At 38.3% G+C, this 19,852-nt stretch overlaps 1 protein-coding gene across 1 annotated transcript in view; it reads right to left on the bottom strand.

The window, feature by feature from the left end:
- The window catches only part of tango6 (transport and golgi organization 6 homolog (Drosophila)), a 23,471-nt gene extending 3,966 nt beyond the window's left edge, over positions 1 to 19,505 (bottom strand). The window contains exons 1-16 of the mRNA XM_066685699.1: positions 19,380 to 19,505; positions 16,986 to 17,644; positions 16,168 to 16,281; positions 15,669 to 15,819; positions 14,710 to 14,816; positions 14,199 to 14,361; positions 13,876 to 13,958; positions 13,685 to 13,797; positions 13,180 to 13,356; positions 12,755 to 12,881; positions 12,104 to 12,298; positions 11,412 to 11,543; positions 10,554 to 11,204; positions 8,634 to 8,691; positions 4,610 to 4,771; positions 1,619 to 1,770 (exon numbers count right to left, since the gene is read on the bottom strand). Of these exons, the coding sequence (XP_066541796.1) occupies positions 1,619 to 1,770; positions 4,610 to 4,771; positions 8,634 to 8,691; positions 10,554 to 11,204; positions 11,412 to 11,543; positions 12,104 to 12,298; positions 12,755 to 12,881; positions 13,180 to 13,356; positions 13,685 to 13,797; positions 13,876 to 13,958; positions 14,199 to 14,361; positions 14,710 to 14,816; positions 15,669 to 15,819; positions 16,168 to 16,281; positions 16,986 to 17,644; positions 19,380 to 19,431 (3,096 nt within the window). The 5' untranslated portion in view covers positions 19,432 to 19,505. The remainder of the gene's footprint in view (positions 1 to 1,618; positions 1,771 to 4,609; positions 4,772 to 8,633; positions 8,692 to 10,553; positions 11,205 to 11,411; positions 11,544 to 12,103; positions 12,299 to 12,754; positions 12,882 to 13,179; positions 13,357 to 13,684; positions 13,798 to 13,875; positions 13,959 to 14,198; positions 14,362 to 14,709; positions 14,817 to 15,668; positions 15,820 to 16,167; positions 16,282 to 16,985; positions 17,645 to 19,379) is intronic.
- Positions 19,506 to 19,852: the final 347 nt, after the last annotated feature.

Raw genomic sequence — 19,852 nt, forward strand, 5'->3', positions numbered from 1 at the left:
TTTTAAAACATTTAGAAGATGTTTCCTCAATATTTGCTAGCTCTTCAGTCTGTCTGTGTGCTGGAAACTGGTCTAATGTGTTTATTAATCCCCAGTGTCAGTAAACAGTTAAAAAAAAAAACAACGTGGCTTGGTCAGACATGCTAGGCTTACTCTCTCTCTGCTCATGGCAGAGCCCTCCAAACTTTGAAAATCATGAAAAGAGAAAAGGATACTGCTTTATTCCAGCTAGGTAGGTAATATTTTTGCTGTTTCATAAGGTAGAAACCCACTCTAACTTCTGGAGATGCTAACAGCATGAAAATGTCTAACTCGAGTTACATGTGTTTCTGTGGTAATCCAAACAGTGAATAAAATCTGAAAAGTTAGAATTTAGCCATGTACAAACAGTCGTTTTTCTCTTCAAAGACACTGTTCCACCTTAATAGATGCAGAGCTTCTCAAAGTAAACAAACCAGAGAAAACTGCAGTTCCCCACAATCATAGACGTTGCCCTTAAACACCTGAAAGCAGCAAAATTACAGATGTGTAAGCCCACACACTCATCTGCTGAGTGAAGAGTTCCCATATGGCAGTGAGAGCTGAGACATCACTTTATCCTCTCATTATAAAGTCCTGCCTGCTATACAGATGCATACCTGCTGACCTATTGACCTCACCTTGACCCTCCATATTAGTCTAGACAGCAGACACATTACCACTGTCTATCAGAAACAAAAGATCTTATTATGGTTAACTAATTTCAGACTGGTCAACAGTGACCAAAGACTGACTGACAATTACAAATGAGTCAAACAACAGAATGACATTCTAAAGTATGGACATTTGCAGATCTAACAACAAAGATTCAGAACATTCTTTTGATCTCATCTCAGACAATTAAATCGAGAGTAAAAATATTCCTGTTTGAATTTTACAGCTCAGTTTAAAATACCATTCCCTTTTTATTATGTAATGTCACATTTATTCTTGCATCTTGTTCTACATTTTATTTTCCAATTTACTCTCTTCTCTTTTATCATATTATTTTGATTGTTTTAAATGCCTATTATGTTTTTAATTATGTACTGATACCTTTGATTCTGTAAACACGCTGAATTGCAATAGTGTATGAAAGGTGCTCTATAAATAAACATGACTTATCTTTAAAATAAAGTACTGGTGAAAACTTCAAATAGACCAGCATTGCACACAACTGACTAAATGTTAGAGCAGCACAGTGGAGCAAAAATATTGTGTCACTATCACCCAGCTCCAGGGTCCTGGGTTTGTGGTTTCAGGCCCTGCCTCAAGTGACTGCCTGTGAGGAATTTGGCATGTTCTCTCTGTGTCTGTGTGGATTTCCTCAGGTTTTCTCTCATAGTCCAAAAACACGTTGGTAGATGGGTTGGTTATTCAAAAATATCTATAGTGACCCTGATCTGGATAAGTGGTTACAGACTTGAATTTATGTTCACTGAGAACACAATTATAAAATGTTGATTTTTATTTCTATCTTAAAAAAAAAGTATATTTTTGTAATTGTAATTGACATAAGGACAGTTCATGTTGCATAGATTCTAGTTACTGGTATTTTCAAATAATGGTATCAAATTCTGAAAATGTTGCTGATCATTACCTCCTGTGCCAGTGGACCGAGTGAGAATTGGAGGCGCTGGCACAGTTCACCCAGGTTGGAGAGACAGCTAGCACGCATGGTACTGTCCTCATCTCTTGTACCAGTTAGAAACACACCAATCAAAGGACGACCATAGTGTGGTGCCAGATCACCTGACAAAGAAAAACAGAAAATATAAATAAATACTACTTAGGTGGTAGTAGAATTTTGTAGACCACATCAAAAAATTGGGACAAATGACCCCAAAAAGGATGGTATAAATGTTCAGAGTCACTAAGTCTTTCAATATATTTATTTTTCATTTTAGAAGGCAACTTAATATGATGATAAAAAAAAACTGAAATATTTACCTATATTTACTTCCTGCAACATTAATAATAACTGCTAAACTAAAAACATTTGATGCATAACTTAAAGACTGTCCTTTAAGTTCAAGGTGAGTGGTTTTTCCCTCTGTTAGTGAGGATTGCTTTTCAGGGAAAGCGCCCTTAACATTACCTCATAACTAGAGCTGTTCTACTGCACCAGTTCTAAAGCACACACGTCCTTTGGAGAGGTGCTGGCACAAACACACACTCTCCCTCTCTCTCCATCTTTGTGTGAAAATCTTAGGCACATTCCTACAGCATGAGCTAAAAGCTAAACACGTCATTCTTCGGTTGGTCAGACTAATCAGGAAGTAGCAGGTAGTAAATTGTAACTTATTAAGCCCAAGTGGTCTTTTTTGACCACTATACAAATTTTCCCAGAATTCTCAGTCTACAAGGTATTAGTGTGTCTTCCCCGGCAGAGACAGCAGGATCTTAACTTCTTGAAAGACTATGTGATGCCAGTCTTGAAGAACCCATATTCTGCTTTATAATCATGTTCCCCCATGTCCTTGGCCTTTGGTCAGAGTGAGTGTGAGTGGACTCAGGTGGGTCCAGTAGGACTGGTTCCCTGCAGCTGAAAATGCTGGCCAAGCCACTGAGAGCCCTGTTTTAGGTGTGTTTAAACCTGGCAGAAATTTCCAGGACCCCTGCAGCTGGACCCCTTTTGGTCACCATCAAGATCAGTCATGTCAATAAGGACAGCTTGTGTATCACAAGGTAAATGGAAGAGAAGACCAGATTTATGATTATGATGTTTAAGAAATAAGAAATCAGCAAACAAAATTTTGTGAAATCCTGTACGTATTTGCTGCAGCCATCTGTCTGCGTTTTTAATTAACAAAATATTTACATAATCTTAGGTCAAATATGTGCAGCTAGTTTTCATAAGAGGTGAAATATATCCTGTTGCTAGAAGTGTATGAGCTGAGGTAAGGGCAGAAACCTTCAAAATTATTAGATAAAGCTTATGCGTTTGTCATGTTATACCAGGAGCTGGAGCTGGAGTGTGGAGTGTGGTGATGGAGAGTGTGGCAGGGTTCAGGGAGCTGTGGGGGGCTGGGGAAATGTAAGAAAGCTGATGAGGGGCTGTCTGTGTGTGTTTTTGGGAGCAAGAGAAGCAGCTGTTGGACTCTGAGAGCATGATCTGTTTGTTGTGAGGAGCAGGGCCAAATGCAGACACCCCAGAGCCAACATTAATAACCCCTCAGACACAAAGAGCCCCACTCTCGTGCTTGGAACATGGCACTACCCTGATCTGCCTCAAAAGATTCAAACAAAAAAGGGAGAAAATTGAAGATATGAATAAATAAAAAAAAATGGAATAATAAAAACCAGCTCTGGATTAAAAAAGCAAAATAAAGAGGATGAAGGCTACAATGCTACAAAGCCCATAAGAAGAGGGCTTAGACTGAGAGGCAGAGGCAGACTACATGATACAGATAATACTCAGATGTGTACAACCACTGATTTACATTTTAATTGATTTATTATGAAATATTTCTATGAAAAATGTATATTAAAATATTGATATATATATATATATATATATATATATATATATATATATATAGCATAAAGATATAACTGAAACGGCCATTTATACAGTTCAGTAACATACTTGGGAATTTTGTTTTTTTATCTTAGTATTTCTGGTTATTTTATATGCATTAACAACATTCATTCATTCAGATTGTAATTGTGTGGATCCAGAGCTTACAGCTTAATCAATGTAATGCAAAGAATCTGAGTAACACAATAAATATAGATTTGTAAGTCAATAAAATATTTTGATAAACACAAGAAATCTTCACAGATGAATTTATTTATATAGGAATAGAAATATTTGTCTTTTTATTTTGCACTGAGATATGAGAGTCACTTTTCAAACTGAACACATAACATTATATTATGACTTCAAACAATCATTTTTTGAAGGGCTCAGAGGCAGTGGCCGTGGATGTTTGGCCTAGGCTCGTCCCGCAACACACTTTCAAGAGCCTGGGTTGACTTTTTCGGTTGTCATGAAGCAAAATATCGATAGCTGTTTTTTGTGCATGAAATGAGAAAAATAAGAAGGCAAAGGCATTTGCTTTCTCTGGCTCTTTCTGTTCTGCTTCCCAGGTGCAGTGGCCAACTGCCCACAGCTCTGTGTGTGTGTGTGTTCTCACTACTCACTAGTAAATATGTGTGTATTCACTGCTACAGATGGGTTAAATGTAGAGTATTAGTTTTGTTACAATGCTGTTTCATATTTTATCCATGCCTCAAGAAAAAAAAACCTAATGATGGCACGGCACATGACATTAACCAAACCATAAATGGAGATATCTTACAGACATAGAGTAACTCACAAAAAGAGACAGACACATACTATCATAAGAACATGAGATTAACTATGGGATAATTTTTTGGTTAAATTTGTTTTTCCATATTTAACCAGTTTTTTCATCTAAACACCTGTTCTAAAATGAATATTATAAAAAAAAGACCTTTGGTAGATGTTTTGGGATAGTTTGGGATAGATTTTGGGATAGTCTATTATTTCCATAATCAATAACATCTATAGAATAACAACCTTCAGATCAATGTATCGATGTATTTTTATACCTCTGGTACTCACCCATAGCTCTGCTGGCTCTCATCAGAGCCTCCCCTACTTTAAGGCATGTCTGAAGTGAACGTCTCCTGCTGGAGGAAGAGGCAGAACCCTGCTCTGTCTGGTACTCAGTCAACAATCTCTGGAGGATCTGCTCCGGAAACCAGTCACACAACACCACCAGCCCTGTGCACACGCACACACAGACACAGACAAAGTGGGAAAACCTGGCCACAACGTCATTTAAAAACAATGAGTTTAACCTCAAGTGCACAGTACTTCTTTCAAAAAACCCAGAGTTCATTGTATAATACACTGCTCACAAAAATAAAGGGAACACTTAAACAACACAATGTAAATCTAAATCAAACACACTTTTGTGAAACCAAACTGTCCACCTGCTGTTGTGCAAATGGAACAGCCGACATGTAGAAATGAGAGGCAATTTAGCCAGACAACCCCTATAAAAGGAGTGGTTCTGCAGGTCATAACCACAGACCATTTCTCTGTTCTCATCTTGTCTGGCTGATGTTTTGGTCACTTTTGCATTTAGTCAGTGCTCTCACCTCTAGAGGTAGCAGGAGGCGGTGTCTACAAGCCACAGAAGTTGCTCAGGTAGTGCAGCTCATCAAGGATGGCACATCAACACTGTGCAAGAAGGTTTGCTGTGTCTGTCAGCAGTATCCAGAGCATGGAGGAGATACCAGGAGACACAGGCCAGTACACCAGGAGACGTGGAGGGGGCTGTAGGAGGGCAAAAAACCAGCAGCATGACCGCTACCTCCTCCTCTGTGCAAGGAGGAACAGGAGGAGCCGTGCCATTGCCCTGCAAAATGACCTCCAGCAGGCCACTAATATCCGTGTTTCTGTGCAAACTGTCAGAAGCTGACTCCCCGAGGGTGGTATGAGGGCCCGACGTCCACTAAAGTGGCTTTTGTTTACAGCCAAACGCCATGCGGGGCGCATGGCCCTTGCCAGAGACCACCACCATTGGCAGATTCGCCAATGGCGCCCTGTGCTTGTCATAGATGATAGCAGGTTCACACTGAGCACATGTGACAGACATCACAGAGTCTCCAGACGCAGCGGAGAACGTTCTTCTGCTGTCAACATCCTCCATTCAGTTTGGCAGTGGGTCAGTAATGGTGTGGGGAGGCATTTCTTTGGAGGGCCACACAGCCCTCCATGTGCTAGCCACAGGTACCCTGACAGCCATTAGGTACCGGGATGAGATCCTCTGACCCATTGTGAGACCATATGCTGGTGCAGTGTGCCCTGGGTTCCTTCTGATGCACGACAATGCTAGGCTTCATGTGGCTGAAGTGTGTCAGCAGTTCCTGCATGATGAACACATTGATGCTATAGACCAGCCTGCCCGTTCTCCTGAATCCAATCGAGCACATCTAAGACATCATCCACCAACGCAACGTTGCATCACAGACTGTCCAGGAGTTGACTGATGCTTTATTCCAGGTCTGGGAGGAGATCCCTCAGGAGAACAACCGCTGCCTCATCAGGTGCATGCCCAGGCGTTGTACGGAGGTCATACGGCACGAGGAGGCCACACACTACTGAGCCTCATTTTAACATGTCTTGAGGAATTTCCACTGAATTTGGATCAGCCTGTAATTTGATTATCCACTTTTATTTTGAGTATAATTCCAAATCCAGATATACATGGGATAATAATTTTGATTTACATTGATTTTTTCACAATCATTTTTATGGTATATATTTCTCAACGCATTCTACTATGTAATAAATAAAGATTTTCAACTGTGTTCAAATGTGTTATTTCAGTGTTCACTTTATTTTTTTGAGCAGTGTAGAATGAGAGAGAGAGTGTTTCCCCCAGGAACTTGCAAACATGCTGACAAGCATATAAAGGTCTCAGCTACATGTATGTACAAAATATATATATGAAAGGTTTTTCTTTGTGAGAAAGAGATGCCAGCTGGTTTCCACTTGTCTTTCAAGGGCAGTTGGGGTATGTATCTACTTCCGTATTTCACTTAAGCAACAGGAGAGCAAATTTAGCTGACCACATTAAAGAAAAAAAAACACCCCATTTTGCCTCCATCATCAAAAAGCAGAAATCTTGTAGGGCAGGGGTATACAGTGTTCTTTGCTAAGGTCTGATTAGGCAGCAGGATTTCACTCACTTCAATAAGTCAAATATCTGCTGCCATATCAGTCCCTTATTAAGACACAGTTTAAAGGACACTTTGTGGAAAATTATGTCATTGTCAGTTGGTGTAATGTGTTTTTGAATTGTTTGTGAAAGGCGCTATACATATATAAGTGTAACACATGATTATTAAAGCAGAATAAAGTTGTATGACATTGATGTCAGGAAGCAAATGCATCATTGTAGCTTTTCAAACTGTGGAACACCAAGAGCACGCTAAAGATTTCAGATGAAAATATATAGAATTTCCAAATTAATCTATACATCCCAGCCAAGATTGATGTTTGAATGAGTTAAAATAGAAATCAGCCAATCAGAACATTTATTTTTAAAGGCACAGTAACCGAAAACAATCAGTTTGATTGAGAAACAGTGATAATTTTATTTTAAAAAAATGTAGGTATAAATTAAAGTACCCGGAGAACGTAAATGGACCCTTCACAATTACTATTTTGCTTATATTCCTCTCAGACTTGTATCTTCACTTCAACAACATATTGATTAAAGTGAAAGAAATTATCATATTCACTGCACATTAAATAAGCATTTATTCAGTTTGGTTCTTTAATTTGACTGCTTTGGTGATGGTAACCAAAGCCACAGAGAGAAGAGTTTTGTGGAATAGAAAAGAATATAGAATATAGATATAGAATATAGAAAAGAATGTGTGTGGTTATTACAGCATTGTGGATAGCACTTCTGCTTTCCAAGTGACAGACTGGGGAATCATTCCCACCGCAGGCAAGCATAACATACCGAGAGCTTTAGGCAATATCCCTTACATTGCAATTTCTTGTTCTTCTAACATTATTTAAATGACAAATAATGTCATTCAGTATAAGGGCATCTGCCAGCTACCACAAATATAAATGAACACAAAGAATGGTGGCATTAATGACTCATATCTATAGGACAGTGCCACACTTGGTACTGGACAATGCTATCTCAAGGATGGAAAAGGAATGACATCACTGCTATTTAAAAATCAGGCTGAACGTGTCCCACAAATCTGCTAGTCAAGATATGATAAGACTCGCACACAATCCCTGACAGGCTGTGGGTATAAGACAAGCTTTAGAATTTAAAAACCCAAATGGCCACATACTAAAGACTCTGGAACAAATGGAGATACAACCTGAACAACCTACACACAATCTGATTGGCAAAATGAAAGTATTCAGCAAATCTGAGCTAGTCAGTGAGGAACTTCTGAACTCTAAGTGGAATTTACTAAGTTCATCCTTCAGAAACTATTCCACTATCATTAGAATGAGGACTTTTTACACTCTGTCATCCCCCTTGTTTAAAGAGAAATTCCAACAACAACAAAAAAAAACACCAGCAGAAAGTAATGTTTGACATGTAAACAAGTCTTAAAATAAACTTGTTTAATGTACCGACACATAATGATTGATTATTTTCAGAGCTAGCGGTAAGAATAAAGGGCTATGAAATTGTTTTATATATCATCCAAAAGAATATGGAAGTCTACATGACTTTTCTGATTCTTTGTGTGTAAAGTTAAAATTGGCAAAACAGTGGTCTATCTGGAAAATAAAAATTACCACTTGTGTGAATAATTCTGACTCCAAATATTTCCAGAACTTAACATTTTACATCAAACCTCTGAATTATTTTGACATCTTCATGAATTATTTATACAGAAATCATGAAAAAGTATTGACATTCCCCTTTAAGCTCCATGAAAAAGAAAATTAAATGTGCATTCCAACAATCAATTCCAGTTTTCACATAATTAAATGAGTTATCAATGAACAACATACAAATGAACCCATTTTTAAATCAAGAGTGTGGAGACAGACTGACTGAGACATAAAAATATACATACACATACACTACCTTGAATAGCAGAAAGGTACACAAACGAGTCTTCATGCTCCAGGTTCTCCAAAAATAGCTGCAAGACACAAAGAAGCATCTCTTAAAGACTGAGACAACATTAAGTAAGAGCCGATTAATTCCTTTGTCTAATTATTGCTGAAACAATTCACATGTATTAGCTTAGTTCTCAGCACATCTTCAAGGTACACTCAATAATCAGTGCAAATGTAATCAACTGAGATGGATGCACTTGTGCTCGTCTGTGCCCTGAGGCTGTAGCAGATTACACTCAAGAGTTCAGAGCTGTGATTCAGAGTTAGAGAAGTTCTAATTACTCATTATTACAATTTAACAATATAATTTTTCAGTAAATACCAGTGAAGAGCTAATACTAACTTCTGGAAGCACTATTATATTTTTTACCTTATAAAAAAAAAGCTATAATAACACAGAGACAAAAAAAGAGGCAGACATCCACGAAGACAAATATTACACCAATGTTTGCAGAACAACAATCCAATGTCTGTGTGTGTGTGTACCCAGAGGGGAACTTATTACAAAGAATATTAGATGAGTAACAGGATCATAAGCAATCCCCGAAGGACTTTGTGTAGCTTGGGGCCCAGATATCTTCACTCATTCATAAAACATGGGCCTAACCCATAGAACCAGCAGGGGGTGATGGAAGCAATGCATGTCACTGGAGTGTATAACTAAATAATTTAGTAAATCTAAATAATCACAGTTTCAGTGCCAGAAAGTCTTTCACAAGTAATATTTTAACCAGTTATATACAATATGAGCTTCTATAGTATTGGTCCATTTCAAATATCATCTTCTAAAATATTGTATTGTAAAGAATGTCTACAGGCTACATATACTTTTACTAAAATATACATATCTTCAAAAACTGGAATGAAGTAGCTTCTGTAATAAATCACATCTACAGTTATAAGCTAAACAATTAATAAAAACACAGAACTGCAATTTCATGCACATGTAATTGAAATGTGGGCAGATAGCCAACATTGTTTTTTATCATATTTCTGCTGATAAGATGTTCATACACAGGAAAACGCACAGATTATAGCCCAGCAGTGCTCATATATTCTACTCCTCTGGATTACTAAATCATCAACTGTAAGTTTGAAAACAAAGGCAAATCATCAGTTCAATCTGTTATTCTTTTAAATAGCAGGTATCTCTTTGATATTATATTACATTTTGATATAACAATATGATATTATCATGCATTCCTGGCCATCACATTCACTGTAAACTACTAATAGGACAGTACCGTCATGATGTGTTAAAAGATTGTTTGCAAAATCTAATTTCCGTGCACTTGGTCAAATACACTGTTGATTTACTCAATAAAAAATTCTGCATATTATAATGCAAATCCTATTTTGATTTTAATGTCAGTTTACTTGATAATTTAGCATATTGGAAATTAAAGATAAAGAAACTTGTGCAAAATGTGTAAAGTAAAGTATATAATAATACATTATAATACTATATAATAATAATAACCTATAATAAAAAATAATTATTTATAGAACTCTTCATATGTAGCAGGTAAAAGAGCTTAAAGAGGAAAACAAAACTAAACAGTACTTGGAATACATAAATCAGCTTTAAATACCAAAACAGTGAGATTGGGATGACATGGAATCAGATCGCCTTCTTAAAACTGCAATGACAAACAGATTCTTGTATATTTTGTTTATTTTGTATATTATATATCTTGTATATTTATATTATATGTATATTTTGGCCATTAAATAAACTCTGGGCACCACATTTTGCAAACAATGATATATATAAGTTAGTGTGTTTTCACTTAATATCACATTTCCACAAATAATATAATTTTACCAGGAGTGTATTTTGCAGGACTATTGATTTTGCAGCCCAACTCTCTACAGGTCAACTCACCATAAGCAGCTTGTCTCTGGACTCCAGTGCCTCTTTATCTCCTTGTTTCAGAGCGTGGGTGAGGGTCCGTAGTGATAGGGCTCGAGTGGGCACGTCTGGGTCACAAGCATCCAGCAGCCAATCAGAGAGGGTTTTTTTGGATGTGGGAGCAGGGTTTGAGGAAAAGAGTGTGTTAATGGAGGAGGGTATGTGTCTGGACCGTTCTTCATCTCTATACTGAGGCCTAGGTAAAGAACCTTGAATATCTTTCTTTACTTCAGCATCTGCAAATAAGTTCTGATCATCTGTCTTCTGTGTTGAAGGTCCAGAGGCAGTAGATGCTGAGCTGGTGAGAGGACTGGATGAGCTGGAGGATGAGGAGTGTCTGAGTGAAGATCGACTGGCTTTAGAAAGATTAACATTCGTAGACTGAGTTCTCACTGAGGATGTGTTGGTAGAGGGAGGATTTTGACTCTTTGGCTGAGTGGAGGCACCAGTACGACAATGATCAGCAGCATTAATCACAGAGTCTGGATGGTAAGCTCCATGCGTAGCAATGGTGGCTCTCAGGTCTGAGGCCAGCTCCTGTATGACTGGATCTGAGTGCTGCTGGGAAACTTGCTCAAGAGGAGCCAGCAGGCTGGACATGGAGGTGTAATCATCTGCAGTAAGCTGAGAGAAATCACAAACCTTTACCCAGAAATCCAACACTGCCTGTCTGAATCTTACATTTCCTATGTAAGTATGAATTTACTAGAATTTGGGAATAATGCACAATATATATATTAATAAAGCACAATATATATATATATATATATATTGTGCATTATTAATATATAATTATTAACTAATATATATATATATAATATATATTAGTACCTGAGCTCCAGACAGCAAGGTGGCAATCAGACCCATCCCCATACTGACAGTCTGACTCTCAACTATATTCTGCAAACCTTGTTTCTCCCCAACACATGCCCTCTGCAGCATGGACACTATAAAGCCCACCACCTGGACAACACAGCAAGACAGATTGAGAAAATAATTAACTGAAAAAACAAACAAAATGCCTTTTATAGTACTTTCAGTAATAAGGGAAAATAAGTCATTGATGTGTGTCCTTATTTCATACAGAATATATGAACTTGCCAAGGGTTAGATATTGTGTGCTATTCTTGGAGAGCTTAAAGTATGACACATTGTGCCCTAAATTCCCTTATTAAGAACTCCCAAATGAACGAAGCAGCAAAGACGGAGATAGACATTCAGGCTCAGATAAGGACTCTCCAGCAAGGAGCTTAAAAGTCCAGCTTAACTGCAAGGAATAAGGCAATAGCATCTAATATGGTTTTAACAAAAGTTTTCCCAGTGGCATGTACAAATCTGAACCATTCTTAGTCCAGCCAGGACAGGAACAACAGACTTTAGTATTTAAAACAAATAAAAAAGAAACAGTTTCATAAATATTGATGCGTACTTTGTTGTGGTAGAATGATCTGCTCCTTTAAAAAGCAACAATAACATGCAGCATCCAGCTACTATTATGTATATATGACTAAACTATAACACACCTGGGAGGGCTTGCGCAGCAGCACTGTGTGTGGAAGCCCCTCACACATGACAGCCAGGGTTTGCAGGAGAGCGAGCCTCTGACCCTGAATGCGCACACTACCCATCAGATGCTGCTCCAGCTCCAGCAGCGTCATAGCTGCTGTGTCAACTTCCTCTTCGGCCTCCTGCTGCTCTGCTGCCAAACCTGTCAGATCCTACACAAAGGAGAGGAGCGTTCAACACCAAGTCAAGACAGGGCAGACATCATGGTCTCACCTTCAATGGGGAAAAAATAAACACCCAAAAACAACTAGATACGTATTCAAGGACAACTTATGGTCACTACTATCTCTGAAATAAATATCTCTTACAGCATAAGGACAAACACTTTTTTTTAATATTAATATCTTAAAAGCATTTTAAAGATATTTGTAAGATTAATTTAATTTATAATCAAGGTTAATGTATCAACTTTTTTCTAAACAATTTTGAGCTAATTCTTAAGGTTAATTGCAAAAGACAACAGTCGACACAGGAGAATTTTAACTGGACACTGCCTAAATCCAAAGTTTTTATATTTTTGTGTTTACACTGCTCTAAAAAAATACATCAGATTTACACTGAAATGGAAGGGCACCAATGACAGTGTCCAGCAAAAAGAGGGTTTGTACCTGCAGGAGCAGGAGGAAGAAATCTCCAGGAAGGTCACTGTCTTTCATCTCAGTCAACAGCTGCACAACACACTCCACTCGCCACTGCTCACCAGATACCTTCTCATACAGAGCATCATCTTCATCACTAAATCACACAGGTTTAAAAAAGGTTTTAAAGCATACATTATATTATATACTTTTGTTGATGCTTGTGTTTGGTATGTTTGGGTATTACACTTTCCTCTACAATCATTTAATTGCAGAGGAAACTTAGAGGAGAATGTACACAGCCAATGAATCTTCATTCACTTGGGTTAAGTCTGTACCCTCTACAAATACAGTGAATAAGCCCCAAACATTATGAAGGCATTAAAGCACACTTCTATGCTTTTTAATCTACTTTAATTACACGGTGTCACATGACAATGCTGCATACCAGTTACCTGACTTGCTCTTGTTTTGTGAGCCTGGCCCCACCCTCACTGCCAGGTGAGAACTGGAAGCCAGGTGTGACTCCACTCCAGTCTGCCTGCAGGACACACAAGTCTTTGAGCAGAGAGAGTCCTGAAGAGGGCTCAGCGTGTGACAGGTACCACAGCAATATCTCCTGACAGGGAGATCTGTGGAGTATAATCATCATCAGTGCTATGGCTTGCAGGTTTACTACAAAGAAAAAGCTGTTCATTAAACATTTCTTCTGAAATGAAGGGCATTAATATGTCTTTTTAATTTTGTTGAACTAACAGATTCTAATTTACTGGGAAGGTTTACACTAGATCAGGGTCCTGTTATATTTAAGACTTTTCTACAGAGATTACACAAGCTTTTTGGTGACATTTGTGTCCACATTTCATGCGTTGGCCTAAATCTAAGAACGGTAATTCAAACTTACTCCTATATTTGATATTATAATTAAATGAATGGTTCAGCACTTTATAATTTACTAACCGTAGGTGAGAGGCATTTTTTTTGGTGAAACAAAACAGGCTGAAGATAGTGGGAACTACATCCCCCAGAGCCCTCAGGAGTGACACTGATGGCCTGTTACCCACCACAAAGATCTGAAAGAAAGAGAAATATACCATTAATGATAGAGACATAACTGCTTTTACCACTTTAACACCAGTGTGTATACTTACTTTATACACATCCTCCACACAGCGGGTCAGCTCCCACTCAGGCACTGCATCCTGGGAAACATCCTCCACAGCAGGCCCCATCTCTAAGTGATATAAAAATAAGCCACAGGGGTCAACGAGATTAACATCTGGACTGAGTTCATTACTGTATAGGTTTACCAAACACAAACATGATGACACAGCTCCATCAGTCAAGGGTCTGCAGGCCTTGCTGGGCACTTTAACAGCAGAGATCTATACTCTATCAGTCACTCTACTAAAGGCTGGTGAAGCAAAACTGCAATCTTCTTTAAACACACACACACACGCACACACAGACAGACCTGTAAGTGCTGCACAGTGCTGTAGTGGTAAAAAAAGTGGAGACAGTAGAAAGCGCTGGGCAAACTCAGGCTGGTCCTGCACCATTGTGAGGGCTACAGTAACAGCTACTCGCTGGAACTGCTGGGCAGTCACCTTGTCTTTGAAATGCAGAAGCTCTAGTACCTAAACACAGTAATGGAACATGTTTAGAACTGTTCTGTAGAAAGTAAATATAGAATACATGATGAAGAGCACGCCTCTTGTAAAGAAAATGACGCATGTATTTTTTTAACATCTCAGAGATTTAATAGTCCTCAGCTGCAGCCAAAATCTGCAGTTTCCCTTGGGTTCAGATCCAATGCATGTGATGTGAACCACAGTATTCTGTGTTGTTTTGCAAAGAATGTATTTTTCAATTGTTTAATTAAATCTGAAAAGAGACTTGGTTCCCCGCCCTCTACTAAACTAAACTAAACTCCTTTGTCTTAATTAATTCATCGTAGGACACTAGCCCTCCCAATCTGTCTTTACCTGCGGGCACACTTGGCTGTAATAACTTTCAGCAGAAAGAGACTGTTGTGGGCAGGTTGTAAGTATCTTGGCAACAGCGTCACATTTTCTCCAGTCAGAGTCTCCACCTAGTGTTCAAAATATAAAAAAACAAGCAGAATCAAAAGTTAGAGTGACGAATGAATATACAGCCTGACTGGTATTTTGGACATGTTTATGGTGGTATATACAAATTCCATTACAACAAAACGAATATGTAGCAGTTTTTTATTTTGGATTGAATTTTTTTCCCCCAAAATGATTAATAAATATTAAAGTGTTTTCTGAGTTACTCTGAGTACTCTACTCAGAGAGCGGCCGCCGCATCCTCAGGGCCGATAGACAATAGAGCTCCAATCAATAGAGCTGTCATTGAAATGCAGACAAACAGATTGGAGGGACGGGATACCATGGCAACAGGCTGGACCGAGTCTTTAACTTAAAGAACTGTTCCTTACGCAAACATTTTCCTTCCTCTCTGCTGGCTTGGCCTCTCCACACTGGTGCAGGTGTCACAAAATGGTGCTTTTAATGCGATGTAACAGAACGGCATCAAAAGTGGTCTGTATTCCGAAATTCAAAGTAATGTTCCCAAGGGCAAAATGGCGTGATTTACAGTGGTAAATTTTGTCTTATTATAATCTCTATTTACCTCTTCACCACATTGTTATTGTTGTTGATGACCAATTCTAATTCTGTACTTTTTAAAAGAAAGGAGCATTTCATATCAGATCACTCTGAATTAATTGGTTCACATGTCAAATTTTAAATATGCAGAAATATTTTTTAAAAATAAATTTTAAAGTTAAATAAAGTTTTTAAAATGAATAAAGGTGATTTAGAAGTACCCAAATAAACTTTCTGGGAGTGTTGCTGAATTTATCTTCACCAGCTTCTTTATTTGACCTGCACAAACATAAAAACTCTTCATATATTCTTACCTCCAGCTCCCTCTAGAATGGCTCTGACCACAGCCTGGACTCCATGAGGCTGCATCAGTCTTTCAGACAGCAGCTGCCCACATAGACGCCTCAGCCATGGGGGGGCCACATTGAGGGTCTTTCCTCCCTTTCCACCAGAGCCTGGGGCCACCTGGAATAAGCGGGTGATATAACACACATATAATTACACAGTGCAAAAGATTGGGCACCCGGGTCAAAATGTATGCTACTGTAAACAGTTAAGCAGGTTTAAGATGAAATGATCACCAAAGGCATACAATTAAAGACACTTTTCCTTTGTATTAAAAAGTTTATTTTCATCTTTTAGATTTTCAAATAACAAAAAAGTAAAGGGGCCGAAGCAAATCTTTGGGCACTCTGCATGGTTAGTACTTAGTAGCACCCCCTGTGGCAAGTATCACAGCCTGTAAATGCTTTTTGTAGCCAGCCAATTTAAAAACAGTATGAATAATAAGGGTGAGAGAGTAAAAGCGCACACCTTGGGCCCTCCTTGCAGAACCAGCAGCTCCCTGATGACAATCGGTTGGTAAACTCTTCCCAAAAGACCCTGAAATGTTTGTTTGCAGTTCCTTCGCTCTTCTACAGTGAGTCCCTGTGTTACAAACATCATTAAACAAATGTATCAATTCATTAGACTGTGGTCATCATATCTGTTCCATTACATACAGATATTAAGATCCAGCAGTTTTACTAGACATGAGGGTTTGCTACAAAGCAGGATTTCTAAATGTATCCAGCAAGTTTAACTTCTTATCAAATGGCCATTTCAATCAGATGTGTCCAATATGAAAAGAGCTGTGTGACACTCCTACTGCGCTGTCACTAACTCTGGGTTTAAGCTATCTAAAAAATGATTAAATGCTGCTGTTGGGAAGGGGTTTAGTAATCTTGATTATGTGGTCTAAAAGTCCTATTTTAAGATGCTTATACTAGCAATGTGATTTCATTTATTAATTTAAGCACTAAGGAATCATTTACTATTCAAATAAATGGCTAGAGAAGTGCATAAATATTCCATAAGCAATGTCAATGAATGATAATGATATTTAGTTAACACAGTGTTAAACTGTGGAATATACAGCCCATGTATAACCTTCCCAGAAGAACAGACGCTGTAACTGAAGAAAGGGGGAGAAAAACAATCTCTAATACCATCCAATACACAAAAAAATATTTGATGAGCAGGGGTCTAGAAATTTTTGGTTGTATAGTGTATGCTTGACATGACTGGATTTACTCTCAACGTTTAGGGTGATACATTTTAGTCCAAACCACAGTAAAATACTATCTCAATACCTTACTGCTCTCTGTGCTGTCTCCTTCAGGACGATGAGGCCGGTAGCCTAACTGGCACAGAGCTGCCATCAGATCCCCCAGGTGCCGAGTAAAGAGAAGAGTAGCTAGAGATGACAATGTGGAAACTTCCATTAGAACTGTAGTGGTGATCAGGAGCCTGCGGTCGCATGGTGGAGCCACCTCCCGACGTACTGAGGCCTCCACTGCAACTCCAAATGTAGAACGCTGAGCCAAGCCCACACCCACCCCTGGAGCTAGATATGGACAGATTCCCAGAGTGACCAGGAACTGCAGAACAGTGCTCAGGGTCTTCTGCTGAGCCACACTAAAGACATCAGGAGGTAAAGGTGGGGCTGCTTCTGGGGTGCGAATGTTAGAAGCTCCACAGCTTGGATTGTTGTTAAAGGCCTCAAGGAGGATGGTGAGGTGTCGAGACAAACAGACCAGCAGCAAGAGGCATTCCTGCACAAAACTCCAGGTAATGTCTTCAGTGTCAGAACAGAACCACAACACCTCACTTCTGGTCTTCTCCAGTAATTGTTGGACTTCATCCAGCTCTCCACCTGCCAACAGATGCTCCCTCAGTTCAGCCTGATTCTTCTGAAGGGCACAAAGTAATGCTTCATGGTGTGTCGTTTGTGCAGGACTCAAACTAGCCTCTGGGGGAAAAAAAAAAAATCACAAAGTGTCCTAAAACTTAGTCTGACAAAATTAGATCATACTGATTTCACTACAGCTCTTCTATATTCTGTTTTATGCCCATACTAGAAATTCCAAAAGCCCAGCCAACATGTTAACATGTCCCTTAAGTTTCATGACATAAGAAACACGGTCTGTCTTAATCCACTTTAGTGAGAGGACCTTGCAGTTTGGGAATACTGCAGTTTCAAACAGAACTACCTAGACATGGCGCTGAATTATAATGGCTTCTAGCTAATAAACAACGTCACAGAGACATTTCAAAAACACTATTTTCACTGGAGGGAGTTTTTAAAACACAGCGAGAATACCAAATCATTAATGAAATTAAAGACGGAGTGAATCGGTAACAGAGCACATATGAGATGCAGTAATAACATGAAATGGCAACAGCATCTTACGTTTGGGTGACAGTGGCATTGTTATATTACTTACCAGTGACAGTGGCATCAACATCTTACATACGGTGACAGTGGCATATGCTAATGGCATCTATTTTTTTATTTATTTATTTAGTGACAGTGGCATATGTTGATGTCATTGACATTTCTTTTTGTGACATTGGCATATATTCCATTGTGGAACATCTGCCAGTAGCCAATGTTTAACGAGCACTTAGAGGCACCTAGCTAAACGTAGTGTGCCTAAACATCTATATGCTAGCTAAACAAATGTGCCTTACATGGTAGTAAACAGACCTTAAAGCCAAACAAGTGGCATGTTACAAACTTAGCATCCGATATAAGCACATAGATCATTGTAACTGTGTTCACTGACCATTGAACTACATGCTGTTCCCATGCCAATAAACGATAAATGGCTGTATCAACACAAAAAAACGAGAACTGAAAGTCATTAATAGGTGAAAGTACCTACTGGCGAGGAAGGTGGTCGCATTGGTACATTTACAACTCTGCAATTTACAACTCTGCATTTCAGGTACTTAAAGGCTGACGTTTCAACAAGTGACTTTCTGAATTAGGCTCATAACATATCACACAATTGTAACCATACATTTCCCCTAAATATTTTTATTTGTCAGTCTTATGCAAAGTAGAGACACTCCTGAATAAGTTGTCGTATTGATTTTCTACATGACAGTACATTAATAACCTATTCAGAAAAGTCCTTTATTTTAAAATTGCATACAAGAATGCCTTGATATTAAATGATAGACACATTCAGGTGGTGTCATTTCATGTCACTATAATGTCACTATCATTTGTACGTGAAATAGGTGAAGCATTACTTTTATTAAAATGTAGTATAATATCGATAGGAATGTAATCATTTAAAAGCACTTATTTTGAAATGACACAAAGTCTTGATATCTTCATGACTTGTGGCTTTTCTTTTGAAATCAGTTCACCTACACGCTTTTACCTAATGTTTAGTTACGTAAGATGTCGATCTCACTGTCACCCGATCGTAAAATGCCGATACCATTGGCATGTGCCAATATCATCCAAACGTAAGGAGCCGATGCCTTTCCATGTTATTACCGTTACTATCATGTATTCATGTTTTAATGTATATTTTCCTGTACTCTGAGCAACTATGACTGGTGTGAAGTAACGTGTCAGCGCTGTGCATTTCTCAAAGTCTGTTTGTGTACAGCAAAACAAAATATAAAAACCCCAGAGATAAGATTTATCAGTGGGCATGATGTGCTGGTGTTAAATGTGTTTGTTGTACCTCTTAAGGGTTTAGTGAGAAGACTCAGAGCTCTGATTACCGCCGCGCTCATCTCTCACAGCTTAAATATCGCCACACTCTTCGACACTGTCCCTCAGTCACCATCAGCCAAGGGCAAAATAAAAGTCTGACTTTTATATTATTTTAATAATTTTCTTACATTAATTATTTTACTATTGTCTTTGAAAAGCGTCACACTCTATGAAATAAATACGATTATTGTATTATTCATATTATTTTAATTGTTTTGATCGGATGGGCAATTTATTTTGCTATGTAGAAATATTAAGACTGCTCATATCCGCATTTTTTGCGACCAGACAAACAGAATAGCCTGAACATTAGATCGAGCCTGTTACTGTGAAAATACGCAATATATATTTTCTTTTTATTATTATTATTATTATTATTATTATTATTATTATTATTATTATTATTATTATTATTATTATTGCTTGCTCTTTTGGCCAAGT

This window comes from Hoplias malabaricus, chromosome 11 (assembly GCF_029633855.1).
Source record: "Hoplias malabaricus isolate fHopMal1 chromosome 11, fHopMal1.hap1, whole genome shotgun sequence".
NCBI lineage: Eukaryota > Metazoa > Chordata > Actinopteri > Characiformes > Erythrinidae > Hoplias > Hoplias malabaricus.